General features: G+C 47.4%; 1 protein-coding gene across 13 annotated transcripts in view; it reads left to right on the top strand.

Annotated features, from left to right (window-relative positions):
- Positions 1–13,118, top strand: part of CADPS (calcium dependent secretion activator) — a 206,050-nt gene extending 192,932 nt beyond the window's left edge. For all 13 annotated transcript variants that reach the window (XM_085590072.1, XM_077786151.2, XM_077786154.2 and 10 more), the window contains 2 exons: positions 9,782–9,886; positions 11,788–13,118. In XM_085590072.1, coding sequence (XP_085446198.1) covers positions 9,782–9,886; positions 11,788–11,967 — 285 coding nt within the window. In that variant the 3' untranslated portion in view covers positions 11,968–13,118. The remainder of the gene's footprint in view (positions 1–9,781; positions 9,887–11,787) is intronic.
- Positions 13,119–21,880: the final 8,762 nt, after the last annotated feature.

Below are 21,880 nucleotides of genomic sequence, written 5' to 3' on the forward strand. Positions count from 1 at the left end.
GCCACCTGAATGAGTACAAGGCATCAAAGTACAGTACAACTCAGGATCAGAGTTGTTCCTCCCCCCTGAAGGAGCAGTAGTGTTGCAGATCCCTTTCTGGCTGTGTCCCTGCTGTGGGAATCTTTTGCCCGTGTGCTGAGAGTGCACAGATTGCCTGCAAAGCCACTGAGGGTCAGCACAGACCAACCTGCAGCCACCATGGCGTGTGGAGTCACAGCTGACAGGACACGTGTAGGTGTTACTGGTTCATACAGCACCAAGAGCAGGGGCTATTAGGGATGAGCTTCTTGGGCACACGTGTTTGTTGGGGACCTTGGCCCCACCAACACAAAAGGTATTGACCCTCCCTGTCCCCTCTGGAAAGGAAAAACATTTTGGGCTGAGAGCAGGGAGAAATCTGCAGCAGGGACCATGCAGGTTGAGCTGTGCCCCTCTGGAGAGCAGGGGATTTGTGCCACCCCACCAGCACAGGCAGTGCCCGGGAGCCCGGCCTCCCTGCCATGACCACCTTGGTGGGTACGTGCCGAGCCCGCGGGGTCCAGGCCCAGCAGTGAAGGGTGAGGAGGCAGCTGAGCATGGCCCGGGGCCCAGCTCGGAGCCGGGGGACCCGCAGGTGCCACAGGCACTGCACAGAGCGTGCGGCACTTCCCGCACCGCGCTCCTTCCGAGCGCTCCTCCCCGTCGGAAGGCAGAGCTCTTACGCGATTCAAAGTTGTTTTGTGGTTTATTTTTGGGAAAGGGGGGGAAAAAAAATAATGTAATTCGGTGATGCCATTTGCATCCTAGACAGATGATGAGTTGCTCTGGCTAGCAGCTTAACCCTATTAGGCAACGTTAGGGACTGTGACTTTATTAAATAATAATACAAATTATTTTCATATCAAGACCCTTTGACTTTGTAACTTCCTCATATTGGTACGTTGTCAACAAGAATGAAATTTTGTAGTTAAGGAATATAAAATAGAGTAAAAAGCATCCAGAATTCACAGCTCTGGGGTGGATGTTGAAGAACACGCTGTGTGTACTCGCAGTGATAACATTATAGTGGTACATAAAATACCACAGAAGAAAATACTTTTATTTCAGTAAGAGCTGTGAGTGTGACCTGGGAGACTCCAAACTTAGTCACAAGGCTTTGGTAGAACAAGGTCAAAATTTTATTTAAAAAAGAGACTTCAAGGTTTCAGGGGATTTTTATCAAATTGCTAGCACTTTGCCAGATCTCTGGAATTTAATGCGGAGTTTTATAGAGAGGCTTAGTTCTGAAAATGAGGGTCATGTTGCTTGCTGTGAGGACCACTCACCCAGAGCCCTGCTGAGCACAGCTAACAGAGGCTTCTCTCACAGGGGCGAGGAGCAGACGTGGGGTTCCCAGTTTGGCAGAGGGGTCACGAATCCCAAATACTGACAGTTCATGCACAGGTTCCTGGACATACCAAGGCAAAGACCCTGCAGAGAAGTTAAATTAGCACAGTGCAAACTGTCACCAAAGCTTAGGTTTATTTTCTGAAATATACTTTCCTTAGGGTCTGAATTTGGGGTGAATCACCTTTCTACCAGCAACCTGAGGGCTGCCTGAAGCCCTCCCAGCGCTCTGCCGTGTGCTCTGTGGAGCTACACCAACAGACCGACTTCTGATGTTGGCTTTTCATACCTAACTTAAAGAATTATGTGCCACAGAAAAGCTGCCTAATGACCGGACAGCATTATTATCTGGCATGCAGCAGCATAGCAAGACGATAACTTTATTTACTCTTTGTGGATAATGTTCTGTCATTTTCTAGTCTTTGGCAATAGCAAGAGAGCATCTGATATATACAATATTGGTGTGTATCCAATTGTTTGTGAACATCCCAAGTTTTGAAACATGGTTGTGAGAGAGGAATATAAGCTTAAGCTTGAAAGGCTAAAAAGCAGAAAGCCCCACACGTAAATGCTATTATACACTTAATGAGGCAGGGTTTAAAAAAAAAAAAAATCAGCCACACAAGTTGGTTTTATCAAAGAAAATGTATAAATAACAACCAGTGATTCAGAGTGCCTCACAAAGGGAAAAGCAGGGACGGGAAGCTAGCACTTCACTTGTGGCATTCAGATAATTCTATTTACTACACTAATCTTTTGGGCTTAGCAATTGACAATCAATATATTATTATCAACAAGCGTTAATGCAAACAAAAAGCTTCTATTTCTTTTTTTAACTGTGTTCCCCTAAGTCCCTTAAATTTAATTAAAACCAGACAGCTCTCCTTCTAGTACAAATTAGAGTTAAAATCATATTAAATATTTGTTCCACGGGAAAACAAAAGTGTCAGCTTGTGCTACCGGGTTTGGCTGTTTCTTTTTTCCTCTTTTTTTTTTTTTTTCTTACACACAGAGGGGAAAAAAAAAATACCAGCTACTCAAAGTTAAAATAAAGTCTCTCTCCCTCCCTCCCCGTCTCCCAAGACTACTGTCTATAACATGTTGTTCCTTATAGAAAGTGGGATATGGTGGCATTTGCTTGATTAACTTGCTCGACAAAAGTGACAGCTGCTGTGGGTGCATGTAGCTAAGCTGCACAGCGCAGTTCCGCCTTTGTACATCTGTCAGCAAAAAAGGAGGAATAAAGAGTGAAAAGAGACAAATTGGTCCCAAAAGGCAATCCATTCAACTCAGGAGGTTTGCTCTATTCAAGCACTCGCTGGGAATCTCAAGTGCTAGGTAGCTTATTCAATTTCATTCATTCTTTAGAATGAGCCCTCAAGTGTTTAATTTCTTATTCTGTTGAATAAAAGGGGGGCTTTTTTTTTTTATTGGAAGCATTAATTGTAAGACTAGCTGATCAATGCCTGTAATATTAACTCATTGCTTATTTTATGGTTAGCTGTGTGCTCCGAGAGCCGCAGCCGCTAAACTTATTTCTGTAACATGGGCAGTGTCACACCAATTTCGGTGCTTCTGGAAAACCTGGGCTCTCACAGCAATGTCGTTGTCAGTGCCCTGAGCCTTGTGCCCTGCCCAGCTTGGGGGAATGGTCCAAATCCTTGGCAGGTGTAAATCGAAAGAGTCGCTGGGTCATTATTGGTGCCACCCATGGCTGCGGCCAGGACACGACCGAGCCAGATGCTCTTTGCCTGGGGGCTCAGCCCTGAGCCCACTGCAGGTTTGGCCCTCTGTGCTGGAGGAGGTTTGATACCTCCAAATGCTGAGCTGCCTTTGGCTGGTTCTTTGGTCCCCAGAGAAGGGCAGGGCAGGGGAGCCCTTCAGCAGGGCTCTGTGGAGAACTTACCAGGGCACAGTATGGATTTTGTTGAGTAGTGGCAAAGGAAGCTGATGAGAGGATGGGATGGGCTGTGCTGCATGGACAGGTCTCTGCTTGCCATCCAGAAAACATATGCTTGCAGGGGGGAGGTGTGCCTCTTCTTTCTTCATTGTGTGGCAGAAGGTCCATCTCAGTCTCCTCACTGACACTGGGCCAGAGTGGTGTTTGTGCTTGAGTGCCTGTGGCTTTTCACCCACCTCAGCTCCGCCACCTCCTCCTCCAGGGCCACTGCCACATATCTGAACTCAAGCTTTTCAGACACACTTGTGTCACCAAGGCCCTGTCCTTGCTCGATCCCCACCCTCCCAGCCTGGGGCACAGCACATCTTCTGCAGCAACACAAAACTCAGGTTTCCAGAACAGCCTAAAAAACAGCTGGGCTCAGCTCTGCCAGCCTGGCCAAGACCTTGCTGGCAGTGCCTGGGAGCAGGGCAAGAGTCACTGCCCTCATCCACACCCAGCATCCCAGCAGAGCTGGCTGTTGGGACAGGGATTGCATGAGCTGCTGTACATGTTCATGCTGGGAACATCTCTTTATTTCTGATAGACAGAAGTAGGAACAGCATTGGCTGTGCTTTGGGTTTGACGCCTTTACCAAGTTTTTGGAACAGCAATGACTGCCTGAGACCAAGAGCAAAAGAAACGTTAAGGGAAGGTGGAGAGGAACACTTTAGTGGCCAGAGAAGACTGAATGGACAGGAATGCTGGGACTGCTATAGGGAAATCTGGGCTTGGGGTTGCAGGGCTGCAGCCATTTCTGGTGTCCCAACCTGGCTGTGCTGCTGGGCACACTGAGAGTGCAGGAAGGGACTGGGGCTGGCAGGCTGCTCCTGAAGAGTTCTGCTCCCACTCTGCACACAAGTCCTCCTCCAACGCTGGCAGCTGTGTGCCCAGGGCTGGTCCCCAGGCAGGGTGTCCCTGCTCTGCTGTGGCTGCATCCCCACCTTCCCTGTGGAGATGGCACCTACTCAGGGGAGGTGGCTGCCATGAATACACGTGGCAACACCAAATACCCAATTTGATCTCAGGGCCACCCAGGACTGGGCTGGACACACCTTTGTCAGCTGTCCCCTACTGTCAGCAGTTGCAAATCATCACAGCCCCTGTGCCTTCCACCAGCTGAGCTTCTGGCCCGTTGAACAGGGATGAAAATGCCAGAAACAAATAGTTGGTCATTTTATCTTTTTTTTTTTTTTTTTTCCTGGCTGATCAAATCACCTTGAGCTGTTGCCTGAGAGCAGGTTCAGTTTTCCTTTGGGAAGTAGGACTCACAGTCATCCTTTTCCTCTCCCTTCCCACCTCTGTGTTCCCCTTGTTTCGTGTTGGCCAGCTCGGGGATGCTGTGGTGGCGTCTGCCCAGCATCCAGTTCCTCGTCTTTGAAACACCTTGAATTCAAGGGTTCATTTCAAAGCTGCCTTTCAGCATTTCAAAACAAGCCCATGTCCCAGACAAAGAGAGGGAGCCAGCCAGCATTCGGAGCCTCTTTGTGCAGTGTGTGTCACAGTTTTAAATAGATTTGCCCTGCTTGGATTGGTTCTGGCTGGAAAGCGAGTACTGAAATGAGAGGTCATAGGGGAGAGTTACTATGGTAATTGAGTAGTATCACCAGTAGTTTTGCTCTTATGAGCATTAAAGCACATAATAATAGACAAACAACAGTGGTTAAAGCAAGCAGGTAGGATTACTATGTTCTTTTGTCAGAAGTATATAATGTCTTGTAGTCAGTTTTAAAGACTTCTCAACCCCAAATCCACCCAGCAGTCACCTGCTGAGTAATTTTGTATGCCTAATCTCTAGCCCTTAACTACAAGCTTTCTGCTAATTTGAGGCAAATGGGTATTTTTGACACTAAATAGGGCAGTAAAGAATCCCTGACCTAGAAAAACTCCATTCCAAGGCACTGAGAGCAGAAAAATATTCTTTCAGCATCCTTGTGAGACCTTTGGAATGACATAAAATAGCTTTGACTAAACTGTGCTGCAGCCTTCGATTAATGGTTTGCAGAAACTTGCTGAACATCCCTACTACAACTTCCCCCATAAAACTTGTCACTTCAGATTGCCATCAGCCACCACAACAATAATCATTTCATGCCTATTGCTAATTGCAAGCACAGCTGAGGCTCAGCAGGGTGCTCTTGCACAGTCCCAGGCCTTTATACCAGCCTCAATCTGTTGTATGGCACTTGTTCACACACAAAAAAACTACCAGTAAAGGCAGAAAGAGGCAGAGTCACAGGTTCCTTGTAATCCCTCTGCTACCCTGCTGACAACCCAGCCCTATAAGCATTCCTGGTTTTGTCCCACTCTTTACAAAAGCTGAAGTGACCTTAAGCTACTAGTATGTAAGCTTTTGAATGAAGAATACAGCTCCTTCAGGTGCCTTAAGAAGCAGTGTTGCATCTGGCTTACGAGATTCTGTTTGCAGCACTCCTGGGGTGAGCTGTGGCTTCCTGTAACATGTAAAATATGAGTGTGAACTCAAGGTTCATGGCAAGGAACAGGAGGTCATGCTTCCATTCAGCTCACACCAAAGAGAACGGGGGTTTGCAGATGTTCCTGGGTGTGTGTAATGACACCACCTCCCGGAAAGCGCAGGAACCCAGCACAGGGCTGGGTTTTGATAAAATGTGCCACATTCAGTGTGCTACTTGCAGATTTATTCATACCAATTTCTACAATTTATGTATTCAGAGACAAACTTGCTATTTCAGGAACTTATTGATCATGTTTTTGCATTAAAAAAAAAAAAAATAAGGCAGAGGGCTGGGGAACAAGTAAGCTTATTGCTCAAGCTGGTTGGGGTGTTGGATGGGCAACCATAGAAGTGCACCTTTTGTAATGCTCCAGCTCCTCTAAATGCCCATCCTGGTGCATCCCATGGCCAACCTCATCCACCCAGCCTAGCACCCAGCAGTGAGGGTTGCTGTGAAAGACAAGAGAACGGGAAAACGAACCTGAAGGAGGGACTGAATTCTTGTCTGTACAAATACAGTACCTGCTTGCAGTGACTGAGCTCTGATAGTGTCTGCATTTTTTCTCCTGGGGCTGGGTCATGGCACAGCCTTGGCGCTGTGGTTTGCCTCTGCCAGAGCCCTGCACCCTTCCCTGCTGACATCCTGATGGAGGAATGGTACCCACCATGCATCCATGAGGATGCAGGCTCCACAGCCTGTCCTCACCCTGTGCCCCCAGAGTGAGTGTAAATTGTCCCCTAGGTGAGGGACAGGAATGCCAGCAGCACCAGGAATGTGAGTGTGCTACACTGAGTTATATGTGGAGTTTTGTCCACAGGCTTGGACGATCAGTGAGGTCTATTTGTTCTTTACAACCAGGCATGAGGAGTTTTTTGCAGAAAATATATTTATGGTATTTACTTTGGTGTGCCCATGCCACAGTTGTGCTGTGGCTCCAGAAATGTGGCTGAAATGTGTTGCAAACCCCTTGGCAGAGCCCCAAAATTCAGTATTTGGGCTGTGGCCTCTTCACCTTGTCTTTGGGGACACAAGGCTGGAGCTGCATCCCCAAGGGGATCCTATGTCCCCAGCACGAACCCCACTGCCCCTGAGGGAATGGCAGACCCCCCTGGAGAAAGCAACGTGGCCAGTGTCCCCACAGGACCACTCTGTGCTCTTTTGTCTGAGGTGAATACGTTTCTGTTTAGGAGCATTTGGCTTTTTTGTTGTTTTTTTAATAATATAGTCATATGCAAATGTTATCTTCTTTGGTAGGTTAGTCATGAATCAGAGGGCTTATGCGTCTTATAGCACATCAACACTAGCGATAGCTAAAGGGAACATTTAATTTATGGGCTAACTTATTTTTATGAATATGCAGGGCTGAAATTCAGCAGTTGGTGTGTGCTCTATGAAGTGACGTGACGGTTTTGTGTATCAAGATCAATGAATTAGACTTTGTCTTTTTCTCATAAAGCAGAAAGTCTTAGGAGTAAGTTGGCTTTGAGAAAGAGAGCTCCTTTCATGCAGCCGAGCGCTGCGCCTGGCTGAGCCCTTGTCAGCCGGTGCTCGAGAGGAGAGAGGTGCAATTCACTGTTTTTGCACTGAGTTTGCATCTCCCCAGAACCCAAAGTGTTTGAAGTGCCCTCCAGAAACACAGAAAAGCATTTAATTTTGCCTACTTGGAAGCTCTCACAGCAGCAGTCACCTTGCCAATAACCTCCAGGCAGAGGTTATGATTTTTGTTTGGGATCACAGCCCTGTGGGTGTGTGTGGCGTGGGACAGACAGGAGTCGCAGGACCTGCCCCTGCCAGGGACTTCTCATCTCATGTAGAGGTGACACAAACACCCAGCAGATCGTTCTGTGGAAGTTGGGAGGCGGCAGGGGAAGGGAGGGGGTGTGTGTGTGTAACACATGGTTGTGCCTTTCCTCTGGGGGCTCCCATTTGAAGAGGTGGCAGAAGGGGAAGGAGGTGTTTGGCTGACCTGGGCATCCATGTGCCAGCGCAGCCCTGGGTCACAGCTAATGTCACCCAAGAGCACGACTCAGTTAAGCACTGATTGCAGAAAAACAGCTTTATGAACACTAACAATTTCTCTGTTTTGCCCGCGTGGGTCTGCAGCATTTCATGGGAACCCAGGCAGATCCCCCAGTGACAGCAGCTGCTCTGTGCCACCCAACCACCAGCTGGCTGCTGGCTGTCCTGGGTCAAGGTACTAGGGATTCCCAGGGCATATCCAGGGACACTCTGACTTCTCAGACTAGTCTGAGGGATTGGAAGGATGAAGCCCCACCAGACCTTCATGTGTTCTGTGCTTATCAGGTCCACACCAGTGACCCAGGTTGCTTCACTCACTGTTCAAGCCCGTTCTGATGCCAGCACCTCAGGTGACAGCTGAGAGCTCCTGCTTGCCAGTCTCAATTAGTCTCATCCAAGCTCTTGCCAGCTTTCTGTCCTGGAGATGAAGGGTCAGCAGAATCTCTGCCACAAGTTGCACAAGGTGTAAGCATTGAGCATGAGGTCACCACATGCCATTTCTGCAGTGACTCTTTCATTTCTTTATTTCCTAAATTTTTTTTAAAGAGATGGTGTAGAAATTAGAGGAGCATCATTGGAGTTGGGGGGAAAACTCTTCCCCATGCAGCTCCCGGGTGTACTGCCACACAGCTCAGAGATGTGTGTTGAGCACACCTTTTTGTGGTGCAGGGCAGGTTTATCTTAGACTCATTTGTTTGCTTTGGTGAGCCTCATGCCACCTTGTGGGTGCCAGTGTCAAAGGCTGGAGGGAAGCAAATCACTGGGAAGTTTTGCAATTACAGAATGTTCAGTTGTCTCCATTCCCCTGCTGTGCTGGCAGCAGGAAAGGGCATGTTCTGTGTCAGACACCCCCAGCCTGACGGGGCACCAAGACCTGACTTGGACTGGTGTGATGTTTCAGGCTTCTTGGGAGACACCATCCCAGACTGACTTGGATAGTGCTCTTTCAGGATCTTCATAATCTGGTCTGGTGGAGTTTCTTTAGTATTTTAACTGGTTCTAGATTAATTGCATCTGGTCTGCAGTATGGGATTTGATCTCTGCGTGTAAGAGAGATCACGAGAAGGGTGCAACTGCCCCTCACAACTGGGGTGTGATGGGTTTTTGGGTTTTTGTCTGCTTTGTAACCACCCCTTGTGCTGAGCACCGTGGGGAGGTTTTGTGGTTCCCCACCACCTCCAAGCCTCTGCTTTTCCTCCTTCCAAGGGCTCCTTGCTCACCTGTGTGGCATCAGACATGCCATGTCAGCCCTGTGCAAGCAGGGCTCTGATCCACAGCCCACCAGAGCCGTCCTGCACTGCGGGAATGGCAGGCTGCTGCCACACTGCTGCGAGCCTTTTTCACAGACAACAGCACAATTTCAGCCCCTGGAGGGGCCCTGTGAGTTCAGCAGCTTGAAACAAGCTGATTTCTTTGCTGCTTTTCCATCTTTCATAACTGTGAGGGTGAAACCAAAGCACTTCCCACACAGCCTGGGCTGTAGGTGCTTACACCGGTGTCCTTCCCCCCAGCCAAACCTGGCCCTGCATGAACCTCCCCTCCACTCACCCTCAGGGTCCCAGACTCATCCTGTGGCTGTTTACAATTGAATTTGAAAATGGTAAGTAACCTGAGTGTGGGACAGACATCTTTAAAGGCAGGACTGTGTTCTCACTGTGGGGGAAACAGGTTAAAAACATGGCTCGAGCCAAACACGCATCACTGCTGGCAAAATCAGGTTACAAAACCTTGTGGCACTACTGGTGGCCGTTACCCTCCTAATAAGTTTATTTTTGTTATTGTTGTTATTAAAATTGAAAAGCCCGTGCATGGCAATTCTGTGTAAGATCAGATGCCAGTCTCCCCTGTCAGTCTGTGGCCCCCATGAGCAGGCTGGCAGGTGGCAAAGGTGGGTGTGAGGGGATGCTGGGGGCACGAGCATCAGCCAGGGCGTCGCACAGAGCCCCGTGGGGGTGCTGGAGAAGTCGTGTCTCTCTTGCAGCAATGGTACACCAGCTCCATGAGTGTCGTGTGCACGTGGCTGACAGACCGCATGGACCTGCAGCTCCACATCTACCAGCTGAAAACCCTCATTAGGATAGTAAAGGTAAGCACATATCCTCATTAGGATAGTAAAGGTAAGCACATATCCTCAATAGGATAGTAAAGGTAAGCACATATCCTCATTGGGATAGTAAAGGTAAGCACATATCCTCAATAGGATATTAAAGGTAAGCACATATCCTCATTGGGATAGCAAAGGTAAGCACCCACGGTGTTCCCAGTGCCCCTCGCTGGCAGGAGGAGCATGGGTGTGTGTGCCTGCATGCCTGTGCTCTGTCACTGGCAGGTAAATTAAGAATTAATTAAAATTCTTTTAAAGAATTAAGAGAGCTATGTCCGTGGCAGGTAGCAGTGGATAAACAGGAACTTTCAATGCAGAGAGATGTAAAATACAGGTGTGCAAACAAGAACAAAGTAATTTCTTGCATTAAAAACAAAAAGAAAATCCTCTTGTTTTTTAACCTTGCTTGTACAGTAAGTGCACCAAAATTGGCCTTTTTGTGGACAAATTCACTGAACACACCACTGAGCTCTGGTGTTAAAATGGGTTAAATCAACCCAAAAGTTTTTAACACTGTTTTGCTAGAAACATTTAAGCCCAGCTATGGCTCGTGATTATTGTCAGAATGCAAATGAGATTGTTCTCATAGTTAATTGAAGTTGTTTCTTTTACAATGGGTGTATATAATCAACTCTAAGAGATCACAAAGGTGAGATAACATACCCCGAAAGTAGCATTTTTTTTCTTTAAGTGCACGTGTATGTGTATATCTGTGTGTGTGCGTGCCTTGGACTAATGATAATTATTTCAGTGTGAAATCACAGTGGTTTACATGAAATAATAAGATCACAGAAGGGGGTAAATATATTTTTGATCATTTTAGGTTCTATCTAATGCTTTTTGGTCTAGTATTTTATAATGTTTATGGTCTTGTGTGCAGTGAACACATTGAAGGCATGAATAAATTAAAACTGAAATGTATTAAATGTGCTTTTCATAACTGAAAACAACAGGCACAGACAGATTATTCCTACTTGTCAGCTAGCTGAGGAAAGCTTTTTTTCCTTGTGCTTTATTTATACCAATATTACATTCAGAAGCAGCTATAACAAACCCAAGGACTTCTGAAATAGTAGAACAGTAAATAGTTTCTATGCAGAGCACAGAGCAGAATTAAATGAACAACGAGACCAGAGTTTTATCTCACAGAGTTGAGAAGGTTTTAAACATAAATTCAAATTTAAACATAAATTCAAATAAGAGATGTAAATTATAATAACAAGGGAAGTATGGGAACCATGGAAATACAATTCCATACTGAGGTGAAGAAAGGGAGATTTAAGAAACATGTGCCCAATGCTTATTTTTATACATCAATAATTTTGTCCAGTATCCTGGACTTAGTTTACTTAATCCCTGTACTGTAGGTAGGATTGTTTAATATGGAGCATTCCGGGAATGTGTAATCATGTCTGTGGGTACGGGGGATAAGCATCCTGCTGCTTGAGGAGAAATAACTGACATTAGAGGCAGGATGAACACATCCAGGAGCAAGGGAAGTCAGTTGCAGCAGAGCCCTTAGATTGCTCCGATGTCTTTTTAGACACCAGCCCTCTCTATGCCAAGCTCCCCTGAGCTGCTTTGAAGCTGCCCAGCCCAGCCCACAAAGGCAGGGCTGGAGTCACAGAGCTGTAATTTGTTGCCCAAGTCACCCTAAAGGGACTTCTGCCCTTCTGCCACGCCAGAGTGGTGGCCAGCAGAGATGCTCCTGCGGCCTCTGCACTTCCCAGGGGATGCAAAATGTCCCCAGGGCTGGGATTTCCCTGGTATCCCAGCCTCTCCCATTAGTGACCCCAAACCCCCAGCACAGGGGCAGGGGTTGAGTCCTGCAGCAGAGCAGGGGAGCTGGTGCTGGCCCTGACCTGTCCCTGTCTCTGCTGCAGAAAACGTACCGAGATTTCCGATTGCAAGGCGTGCTGGACTCCACCTTGAACAGCAAAACCTACGAGACCATCCGGAACCGGCTGACGGTGGAGGAGGCCACGGCGTCGGTCAGCGAGGGCGGGGGGCTCCAGGGGATCACCATGAAGGACAGCGATGAGGAGGATGAGGAGGATGACTAGGGAAGCTGGAGCAGCGGCTGGGGTCGCCTGGTATCCGTGCATGTACCTCGTCTGTAACTCAGTTAGCCACATTAGGAATTTTTATGTCCGCTCTAAATGCCCATGAGAAGTTTACCAATACAAATGCCATGTTAGCTGTGTGGTAATAAGATTAGCACCTCTCTTTGATTCATCAGTTTCCTAATTTCATATCTATATGTTCATAAGCAATATGGAGCACCATTGTTTAATACTGTTAATGGAAAAACTACATAGAAAACATCCTAGGTGTGTCCCTGTTATTAAAGTTTAAACAATGCTTCATTAATGTACTGTATATACATTGATGGTAAATTGTTGTGAAGATGAGTGACTCGAGTCCTTTCATTTCTTTCTCTTCTGTGGATGCCAACTGCTTAAAATTAATTAAAAAAAACAGCTTTGTTTTTAAAAGAAAAACCAGGCAATTACAAATGATTTTTTTGTTCTCTCTGTTCATTTAAAAACCAGAAAACAAACAAACCCAGACAGCCGTTTGAATCATTCTGCATCCTTGTTAAAGTACCAGGCTCTTCCCTTCAATATGCAGTTAACTCCATAGAGACTACATCCCAAAGGATTAGTCATTCTAATTGCCACACCAGATTAATCCTATCATTATGGATATATCATGCCACATTACAAGTCCAAAGCAGTTGTTTTATGTTGACGTTTGCTCCTCTAAATGTTACATTTTTGTTTAAATTTCAAATAACCGTGTATGTACAAAGACAACTTTAATTAAAATCTTAGACTCTACAAATGTGTTTATAATAATATATTGAATATTTATTTCGGTAGATTGTAACCATAATTTACAATTCCTGTTTCACAATGGTTTTTATATATGTCATGTACATTGCATTTTGACCAGTAACTGCATGTCCATCAGTTCCTTCTCCAGAGCTTTTACTTTCTGTGTAAAATAGTGATCCATCTTGCTTTTTTTGCCTTATACAAGCCGACAGTTGTAAAAGTGTGAGAACTGTGGCTTCTCAATAAATAACTATTCAGATGTCCTAATAATAAATTATGGAGTCTTTTTATGTCTGCCTTAGGAAAAAAAAAAAAAAACAAACAAGCTGAGATGTAAGAGCCCCAACCTCACAGAATAAAGGCATTTTCTTTTCTCATGGGTGTTCTTTAGTTTATTAATTAAGAAGATGGTTTCCTGATTTGCTCCCAAGGTCAGGACTGGGAGCACACTGTCTGTTCCCCAGGTACAAGAGCATTTCTGCTATGACCACCACAGCTGCTTCCACCATTATCTGCACTCTGTGTCCTGTGATTTGTCCCTCGACATGTAATTGATGTCTGCTCTGGTTCAGCCCCTGTTATTATATGGCCATCAGCCTTACCCAACACCTACCCTTCTTCAAAAGGCCTCAGTTTGTATTTTAACTTCTACCAAAGCAGTCTTAGTGCAGCAGCAGGCAGGGCAGAGAGAAACCCTGAGTTGAAATTAAATAAAAGTATGGTTTGAAGGAAAACATGTTTAATGGAAGCACACTGGAACTGAGTGTCCAGAGAGGTCATGGATGCCCCTGGAAATGATCTCTGAAAATGTTCAAGGTCAGGGGCTCTGAGCAACCGGGTCTAGTGGAAGGTGTCCCTGCCCATGGCAGAGGGTTGGAACTGGATAATATTTAAGGTCCTTTCTAACCCAATCCATTCTGTGATTCTCTGTTAGACTGAGAATTTTCTGAGAGGTTTTGCAGTCCCTCCTTCCCATCAGCTGATTCACACCAGAACTGGTTCCTGCTAGCCCCAGGTCTCAGTCATTTGAGAGCAGAAGAACTGGTGTGCTTTACCCCCAAATACAGCAACCTTGCCAGCCTGGGGAACCAGGACAAATGTTCATCCCTCACAAATAAAAGATGGGCAAATGGAAAAGCATCCTACCTGGATGAGCCTTCCTGACATAATGAACAATTAAATTTAAACCATCTTCCAGAGCCCAAAACGCACGAGACCCACTCTGGACATATGGGAGGAGATTTGGACCTCTGGAACTGCCTGTGAAGGGGGTGTTGAGTCCTGAACTGGGCTGGGATAGTTATGGAGCCTGGAGCATATTCACCTGCAGTGCTGGAGTTTTGGGTCCCTTCCCTCTGTGTCAGAGTTTAGCATCTGCTGAACTAACTGTGGAGGTGCTGTGCAGCCCCACCTGGATGGTCACACCCTACACATTCAGCATCCACCTTTCCCAGGCGTCCTGGGAACACCACCCCCTTGGAACAGGGGCATTAGCAGGGGCCTCACTTTAGGAGTGGGTGGTGGATGTGCACATTTAGTACCATTCACATGGTGAGAAGCCATCTGATGCACCAGAATAGATGAATTTTAAGCCCTGACTGTAGCCCAGCAGACTTGATACTTGTCTTGCTCTGTGCTGCTGGTAGACAGAAGCATTGCCAGAAAAAGCTGCTTCTGAGGACTTAGGCAGGAGGATGGCTTTGTGACCACTGACACAGGAAGCTTTTCCCTCTTCTTACCCACATTTTATATGTGGCCCTGAGTCCTCGGGGGAGCTGGGGTAGTAGTTGAGTGTTTAAGTCATAGTCAGTCTATTAAAACCAGTCAGATGCAGGTTTGCCACTGGCATGCAAACAAAAAATATCTATTCCTTGACCTCATTACACTTGGAGCCTTCATTCCCACCCTGAAACCCTCCCAGGACTTCCCTGATAAAGCAAGTCTCACAAGATATAAAGCAAGGAACAAACTGCAAGCACCACCTGGTCCTTACTTTCTTGGGGGTTGAGACCCATCTGAGACCCACACACATACTGTGTGCTCATGCCCTCTTTATCCTCTCTCTCAGCTGCCACAAATATTTGTGTGAAGGACAACAGCTCCAAGAGGAAGTCCTAGGAAAGCCTGGGTGGTCACCAGGCTGGTAGCAAAGAGCACTGAAGGACATAGAAATTTATAGCTCTGCTGGCAGTCAGGCAGAGCAGAGCTGGAGAAACAGCTTGATTCTGCTCTGGAAATGTCTCCCTTTTTTTTTTCTTTTTTTTTAAACACAAAATATTTATTGGGTAAAAACACAGCCCACTTCCACCTGCCACCTTTCAAAATAGTGAGCCCTGCTCAGTTTTTTGAATGAGAGAGTGTGGGTGCAGCCTTCAGGAGAGGCTCCTTGGCTGTGCATTGCTAACACACATTGGTGCCTCCCTAAAACAGCAGTGATTGGGCACCCTCGACTGAGTGCCTCTGTCATGAGCAGTGACCCTATGGCCTGTGACAGCTTTTTGTGTCCTCAAACCCCAAAAAAGCACCCCAGAAATTCCACCCTGAGGCTTGACCACAGAACAGGGAAGCATTAGCCAACTCACTATTTTTAAGGCATTTGCATCCAAAAGATGAGCTTCAAGGTTATGTACTTTAGTGTAAGCAGGGAGAGGATCTTACAGCATTGCTGCAAAGCAGGATTGAACCTCCCACTCCACAGTCTGCAGCCTGTGGCTGAGCAAAGGAGTGCACTGTCCCTGATCCCCACTGTCTTTAACCCTGCACAGGGGTGTGCTGGCAGCCCAACCCTCTCCTGTGTGAGTGCTGCACTGTGCTACCAGGAGTGGGAAGAGCCACCTTGGGTCAATCCTGCAGAAATGTCAAATCCAAAATGGTTTGGTTTTGCCTGAAAAAGTATCAGTCTGGGTTCAAGTCCCTCCTGGCCACAGACTACAGTCCTGCTGGGCAAAGCTACACCTTGGGCAGCACCTCTAAGGGCTTGTGGATAGATGAGAGGACTGGCAAAGGTGGCTGAGGAATGCAGAGATCTGCTGCTGGTTCACTTCAACCCATTGCTGTGATGGAACGAGCTCCAGCAGTCAAAGGACTTGGTGCCAGTACAACTGCACCTAGATGAAGAATCTGCCCATACAGTTATGTCAATCAGTTTTGGGAAAAGAGGAAAATTGCATTCTTCTGCCAGCAAAATTTTAAATGATAGATCAGGCCAAAACTTCTCTCATATTTACAGGGAAGTCCAGCGAAAATATCCTTTTTTTGACAGACTTACTTAAAGCATGTGGCATGGAGACTGAAAATGCTATCAACTATTTGACTGACAAGTGTCAGCAGCTGTTCATCCAATTTGTTTTATATTTCACCAACTAACAGATTCTTTCCCCTCTGTTGTAATGCATGTCTTCTGGCCCATAGGCATCTTAGAAATTGCTTTTCTGCCTTTCTAGTGACCAAAACGTCAAAAATATTAGAAGACAATTTGTGTTCAGAAGCATAAACAGGCATGCAACAAAGCAAAGATGATTTTGCCAACATTCAGGCTGTGTTCTTTTTTAAAAAGTCACAGCAAACCTAAGGCAAAAATTATTTCTCTAAGCTTTAAAAGAATAAGTTAATGCAAATAAAGCACATGATAAATCAGCACAGATGAAACCATCAACTACCAAAGGAAAAAGCTGCTGTTTAATGGCCAACCAAAATGCAGTTGAGCTCTATGCCAACCTCTGCACTTTGGCTGTGAAGTTCAGAACTCTGCATTTCCATCACCAATATTTGTTCAAAAACCTGCTCCATGTTGCCAGGATTCAACAAAGCCACTGTTGTATTAAGCCAAGCTTGGCTAGGTGAGTTCTTTGAGCCATTCACAAAACCCAGACCTCTTCATCTTAGGTCTAGCACTGCTTTCAGAACTCTTCAATCCTGACTGCATGTAATAAAATTATTGCAGTTTTCACCCATCATGAACTTGCTGGACTAAAAAAAGTCTGTGTGACACCTCTCTCTGGTGAGCTGTATTGCATATTTCCTTTAATCAAACACGTTTAGGCTTTCAAGCTAAACCTGAAGTGATATTTTGCTCAGCCTTTCTAAAAGATACATATTCCATTTCAAGTCATAAACCCGCATTTGTTGTAACTATGCAAAATATGGGAGAAAAAAAGTGCAGAGATTATATGCAATCTGCCAGCAGAGTTGTGTGCCATGAGGAAAATGCCTCACAGGTCAAAACAAAGAAAAACACTGAGCAACAAATTAGTTACAGGCAGTAGCTAATATGGAGATCAAAAGATTAAAATCAACATACAACGATGAAATCACTGGAATAATAGGAGCACTTAAGAAGATTAAGTCAATAACAGAGTCCAGTGCTACGAAAATAAGGTTTTGATTATACTGTAAAAATTTATATTGGGAGAGCAAAAGTAATTACAGCCATGGCATGCTTCGCTATCCCCGCCTTAGACCATCTTGGCTCATTTCCTATGCAAGGAATACAGTTGTTGAAATAAACAGAAATGTTATGACTCAAGTGCTCGATTCAAAAACAAACCAGGTGGTCAGATCAGATTGGGGACTGTCAAGATGGGGTCTGTAAAATCAGGACTTGTTGCAGATCCTGGAGGATGTGACAGCTGGGGGAGCAAAGGCCGCACCGTTTAGGACTGGCTTTCTGCACAGAGAGCTCCACGAGCAGCCGACGTCAGGGCTGTCCCAGGCTGTCAGCTGGAGACGAGAAGCACGCACTGGAAGGGAGGTAGGAGGAGATAAATAGCTCAAAGTCTGGTAGTGAACATGGTGGTGATGAACTCTGGTAACAGGAAAGGTATTTTTCTATCCAGCTAAACAGGCAAAGATTGCGGGTTTGGTTTTACATCGGAGGCAGAGATGTGGCAGCCTCCACGCCCATCCAGACCCTCATGTCAGGGACAGGAGCATCTCCCATAGCCATGTTCAGCAGCTCTGGGAGTCAGCAGCTCTGGGGATGGGAAAGATGCCCCAGCAGGGGCAGCTAAGGCTCACCATGACAGTTCTACCCTTGATCATGTGCTTGGTGTATAAGCAGGAATTGTTGAGCCAGACCCTCCTGCACAAACTGGCCATGGCCATGCAGCACCAGCCTCATCCACTGACTGTGGGACCAAAGCCTAGAGCTCCCCATGGAGAAACAGTTGCCCTGTTAATCTTATCCAAGAAGTGTCAGAGCTCCTGGTGGGTTCTGCACTGCTCTGTGTTTTGTGAGGAAGAGCTGAAGCAGCTCCTCTGTGCCCAGGGCTGATGACTTGCCCCAGCTTTTTGCACAACTGTTTTTTTCAATATCACTATCTCCAGCCCCACCCCCACTCCAAAATCGCAATTTAGACTCATCATTAAATAAAATAAATAAATTATAATCTATTTTTACGTAATTTGTGGGTGTTCTTGAACATTCAGGAAACACTTGGGTTGTGCATTGAAGTTTTTTCCTCCAGTAACTAGGTCTGGATTTTTAGTTTGGGCTCCCTTTGTTGGGGGGATTTTTTGTGGCTTTTCTAGATCATGTCTTCATGAATCAACCCATTTCTTGTGCCCAAGCAGCACAGCAACACTTTCACTTGTCAGTCTGGGAGCCTTGCCAGGCTGTCTCTGACTTAGCCACCATGAGGGACAGGGATGCTGCAGTCCAGCCAGTCCCACACAGCCCAGAGGAAGGGGACAAGGTGCTGCCACCTCCAGACCACGCAGCCCATGGAGTCCAGCTGTGCAGCACATAACAGCACCTGTGACAACAGTTCAGACAATGGCAAATACAAATCCCAAACAACCTGGCATGGCATAGCCAGAAAGACTGGACAGCACTGAGTGAGGAGTGAGTGGAAGTAGAAGGATTGGTTTTGGAAGGATTTTTTCTTTATTTGATTTTCTTCATGGAAAAAGGAAGTAATTTTGAAAATGAGATGTTTTTCTATCTCATTAAGGGGAGAATAATTCAAAACATGTGGAGTTTGTCCCACTTACTTTTTTGGCCTTCCTTCTTTCAAGCGAAAAAAAAAAAAAAAGGAAGGAATAGGAACATGAAACTGAAGTGGGCTTCTACCCATTTTCACTGTTTTTTGTTCCTTTTCCTGAAACGTTTTCAGTAGGAAAGTGAGAACAAGGCCATCCCCCCATTATATTCTCCTTCTCTACTTCCTCCCACCTTTTCTCCTAAATAGAAAATAAGGGGAAAAAACCCCTACAAACCCAGGAAAACTTAAAAGCTCCCACTCTTTCAAAAAAAAAAAAAAAAGTACAACATTTCAAAACATTAAGAAGGAACATCTTTCAGTTTCAGTGTTCAGAAATGAAAAGCAGCATTGCTCCATTACTGCAATGCGAAGGATGAATATTTCTGACAATAAAGATGGAGAATAGCAGCTCACCCCTTCAACAATTTCTTCCTTGCATTACTGGACAGGTTGGCTTTGGACATGGTGTGGATTCCAGCGACTCCTCACCTGCCTCCTGGGCTAGACCAGTCTCACACCAGGGACTAGATTTCCCTCCTGATGTCTCTCTCTGCTCCTCACAGGCAGGCAGGCAGCGTTTTTGGGGCATAAAGCCTGGCTGGGATCGAGCCGTTAGTTACCATTCCTGTTGACAGGCAAACTAGAATAGGCTCTGGCTCACTTTCTCCGAGCTGCGGAAGGAGGAATGAGCCGGGAAAAGAGTTCATTCAATTGCTTCTGTTTGGCAGCTCTGCAGGACTCTCCGCACAGACAGAAAGAGATGTGGCAAGTAAGGAGTTGCCATTTTTAGAATTACATAAGCCCATTTGATTGCCATCGAGGCACTCTGTGCAGCTCCTGCCACGGTGCCCTGCCGGTTGCTTTGCAGTGGGACTAGATTTCAAACGGTTTTAGAAGCAGGTCAGATACCAGCTTTTAAAATTGGATTCAGGTTGGAAATGTCGATGTTACTCCTTCCATCACTGACAATATAGACCAGTACAGCCATGCAAGGACTCTGAGCCAGTTTGCTTCCAATATCCCACTAACCACACTTCCTCTGGAACCTGTACAGTGCTCCAAAAACTTAGCTCCCAAATAAAAAATTTAAATATATATATATATATATATATATATATATATATATATAAATAAAATACAGTTAGGCAGTAATGTACCTATCTCAATAAAAGGAATGAAAAAATACTCTGGAGGGTCTCAAAGCCACTGCTCCATCCAAGGTGGCCTTGCCAGCCACTGTTCCTGCTCCAGTGAGGCAGTGTCCATGGGGTGAAGGGAAGCAGGGTCACCCCACCAGTGCTATGGGCCCTGCAGAAGAGGATGGACTGCCCGTGGGGACTGAGGCACACAGAGCTGCAGGGGTACTGCTCCCGTGGACCAAGTATCATCGCAGTTTCAAAGGAATAACCTGAAAAATTCACATGGCTAACAACCCTCACTTCACCTCTACCCCAAACTTTGTTATCCTGACTTCTCTGTTCATTGCTCATTAATTTGTCCAAACGGTCTCTGACCACTGCAAACTGACTTGCGGCCAAACACCTTGGGAGCATCCCTGGGCTGACTCTTTGGGGTCGTGATTGCTGCCTTGCACGGAGAGGGACCCAAATCCAGCACGGTGGGGCCAGGGCCGGGCAGCACCGCAGCCCAGCCTTTCTCCCAGCCCAACCCTGGGCCCCTCCAGCGCACCCTTGCACAAAGCTGCAAAGCCACAGAAAAAGCTGCTCCCCCACCCTGGCTCACAAAGACAGCTCCATCCAAACTGCCTGGGCTGGTGGCTCACCCGGGCGTCCATCACCTTCCATTAAAAAAGAATAGGGAAAAGAACTGGGGGAAAAAAGTATTTAGAAAAATACCTACAGAAAGCAAAGCAGCGTGGAAATCAAAGCCACCATTTCGGGGAAATTGAAGCATAATGCTAATAACTTTCGGCAGCTTCCACTGCGGAGTTTAAGCAGCTGCCAAGTTAAATAACTAGGAGGATCCTAAGTTATCTTCCAGTGGACCAGAAATGCCCAGTGCCGACTGCCGGGGCGGAGGCGGCCCGACGGACGCGGGGAGCCGGGCCGAGCCTGCGGGGCCCGCCCGCCTGGGACCCACCCGGGACGCGTCCCCGGGAGCCCCTCAGCAAGCGGGGCTTGGTGTCGGGGGGCGAAAGGGGAACCCGCACCGGTTTTCGATGTCAGCGGCCGGGGAGCGCTCGGGGCTGGGGCTGCCGGGCGCGCCCGGGACCCCCGAGGGGAGCGGGCGCTGGAGGGGCCCCGGGGGACCCCGCGAGTCCCGCCCGGGCCCCGCACTCGTTTTGCTGGGGAGGCAGCAGCGTAAAAATAACCGCAGAAGCGATCGCGTCCGCAGTGGGAACGTCTTTGCGGCGTGCGCCTTCTTGGGAAAAATCCGCAAACCATTTCTCCCTCGAAATGTCGGGGGTGAAGGATTAAAACCCCACGGGAGAAGTGCCTCCACGGGAGAGGCGGAACGCGGGGCCGAGCCGGGAGCCCGCTGCGCGCCCGACGTGCAGGCGCTGCTGCCTCCCAAAGCCGGGCTGGGCCGCTCGGCCCCCCCAGACCCACCCCTCCCGCTGGCACCCCGGCAGCAGAGGGGCTCGGGCTCGGCGGTGGGGCTGGGGCAGCTGTCTCAAAGTCAGTCAGTTGTAATATGCTCGCCGGAACAGCAGAAGTCGAATCGATAGAGACGGCCTCCAGCTGTGCCTAAACCTGCGATTTCAATTAAAATACAGAGCTCTGATGCCCGGGTCTTAGCTGGGATCTCCATGCCCTGATGCGTAAGGCGTGCGGCACCCGGTTTCGAGCTGGCCGGGAGGCAGCGGCACGGCCCGAGCCGGTACCCGGCCTCGGGATGCACGGGAGCTTCTCCGGGCTGCAGGAAGGAGGCAGCCCCGGGGCTCCGCAAGGGCCCCCCTGCCTCTCCTCGCCCCCAGGAGCCCCGAGGCCTGCGGGACCCTCTGCCCCGAGCAGGGCGCTGGGTGCGCAGCGGCGAGCCGCCAGCTGTCCCCTTGGCCAGGGAAGGAGGGAAAGAGAGACCCGGTTCAGCCAACACCCCGGCAAGGACGAGGGCGGCTCGGGGAAGCTGGCAGAGAGCTCCCGGTCCCGGCTCCGCAGCCCTTCTTTTATCCTGCCCGAAATCATCTCGTTTACAGA

The sequence above is a fragment of the Lonchura striata genome, chromosome 12 (genome assembly GCF_050655825.1).
Source record: "Lonchura striata isolate lonStrDom1 chromosome 12, ASM5065582v1, whole genome shotgun sequence".
NCBI classification, from domain to species: domain Eukaryota; kingdom Metazoa; phylum Chordata; class Aves; order Passeriformes; family Estrildidae; genus Lonchura; species Lonchura striata.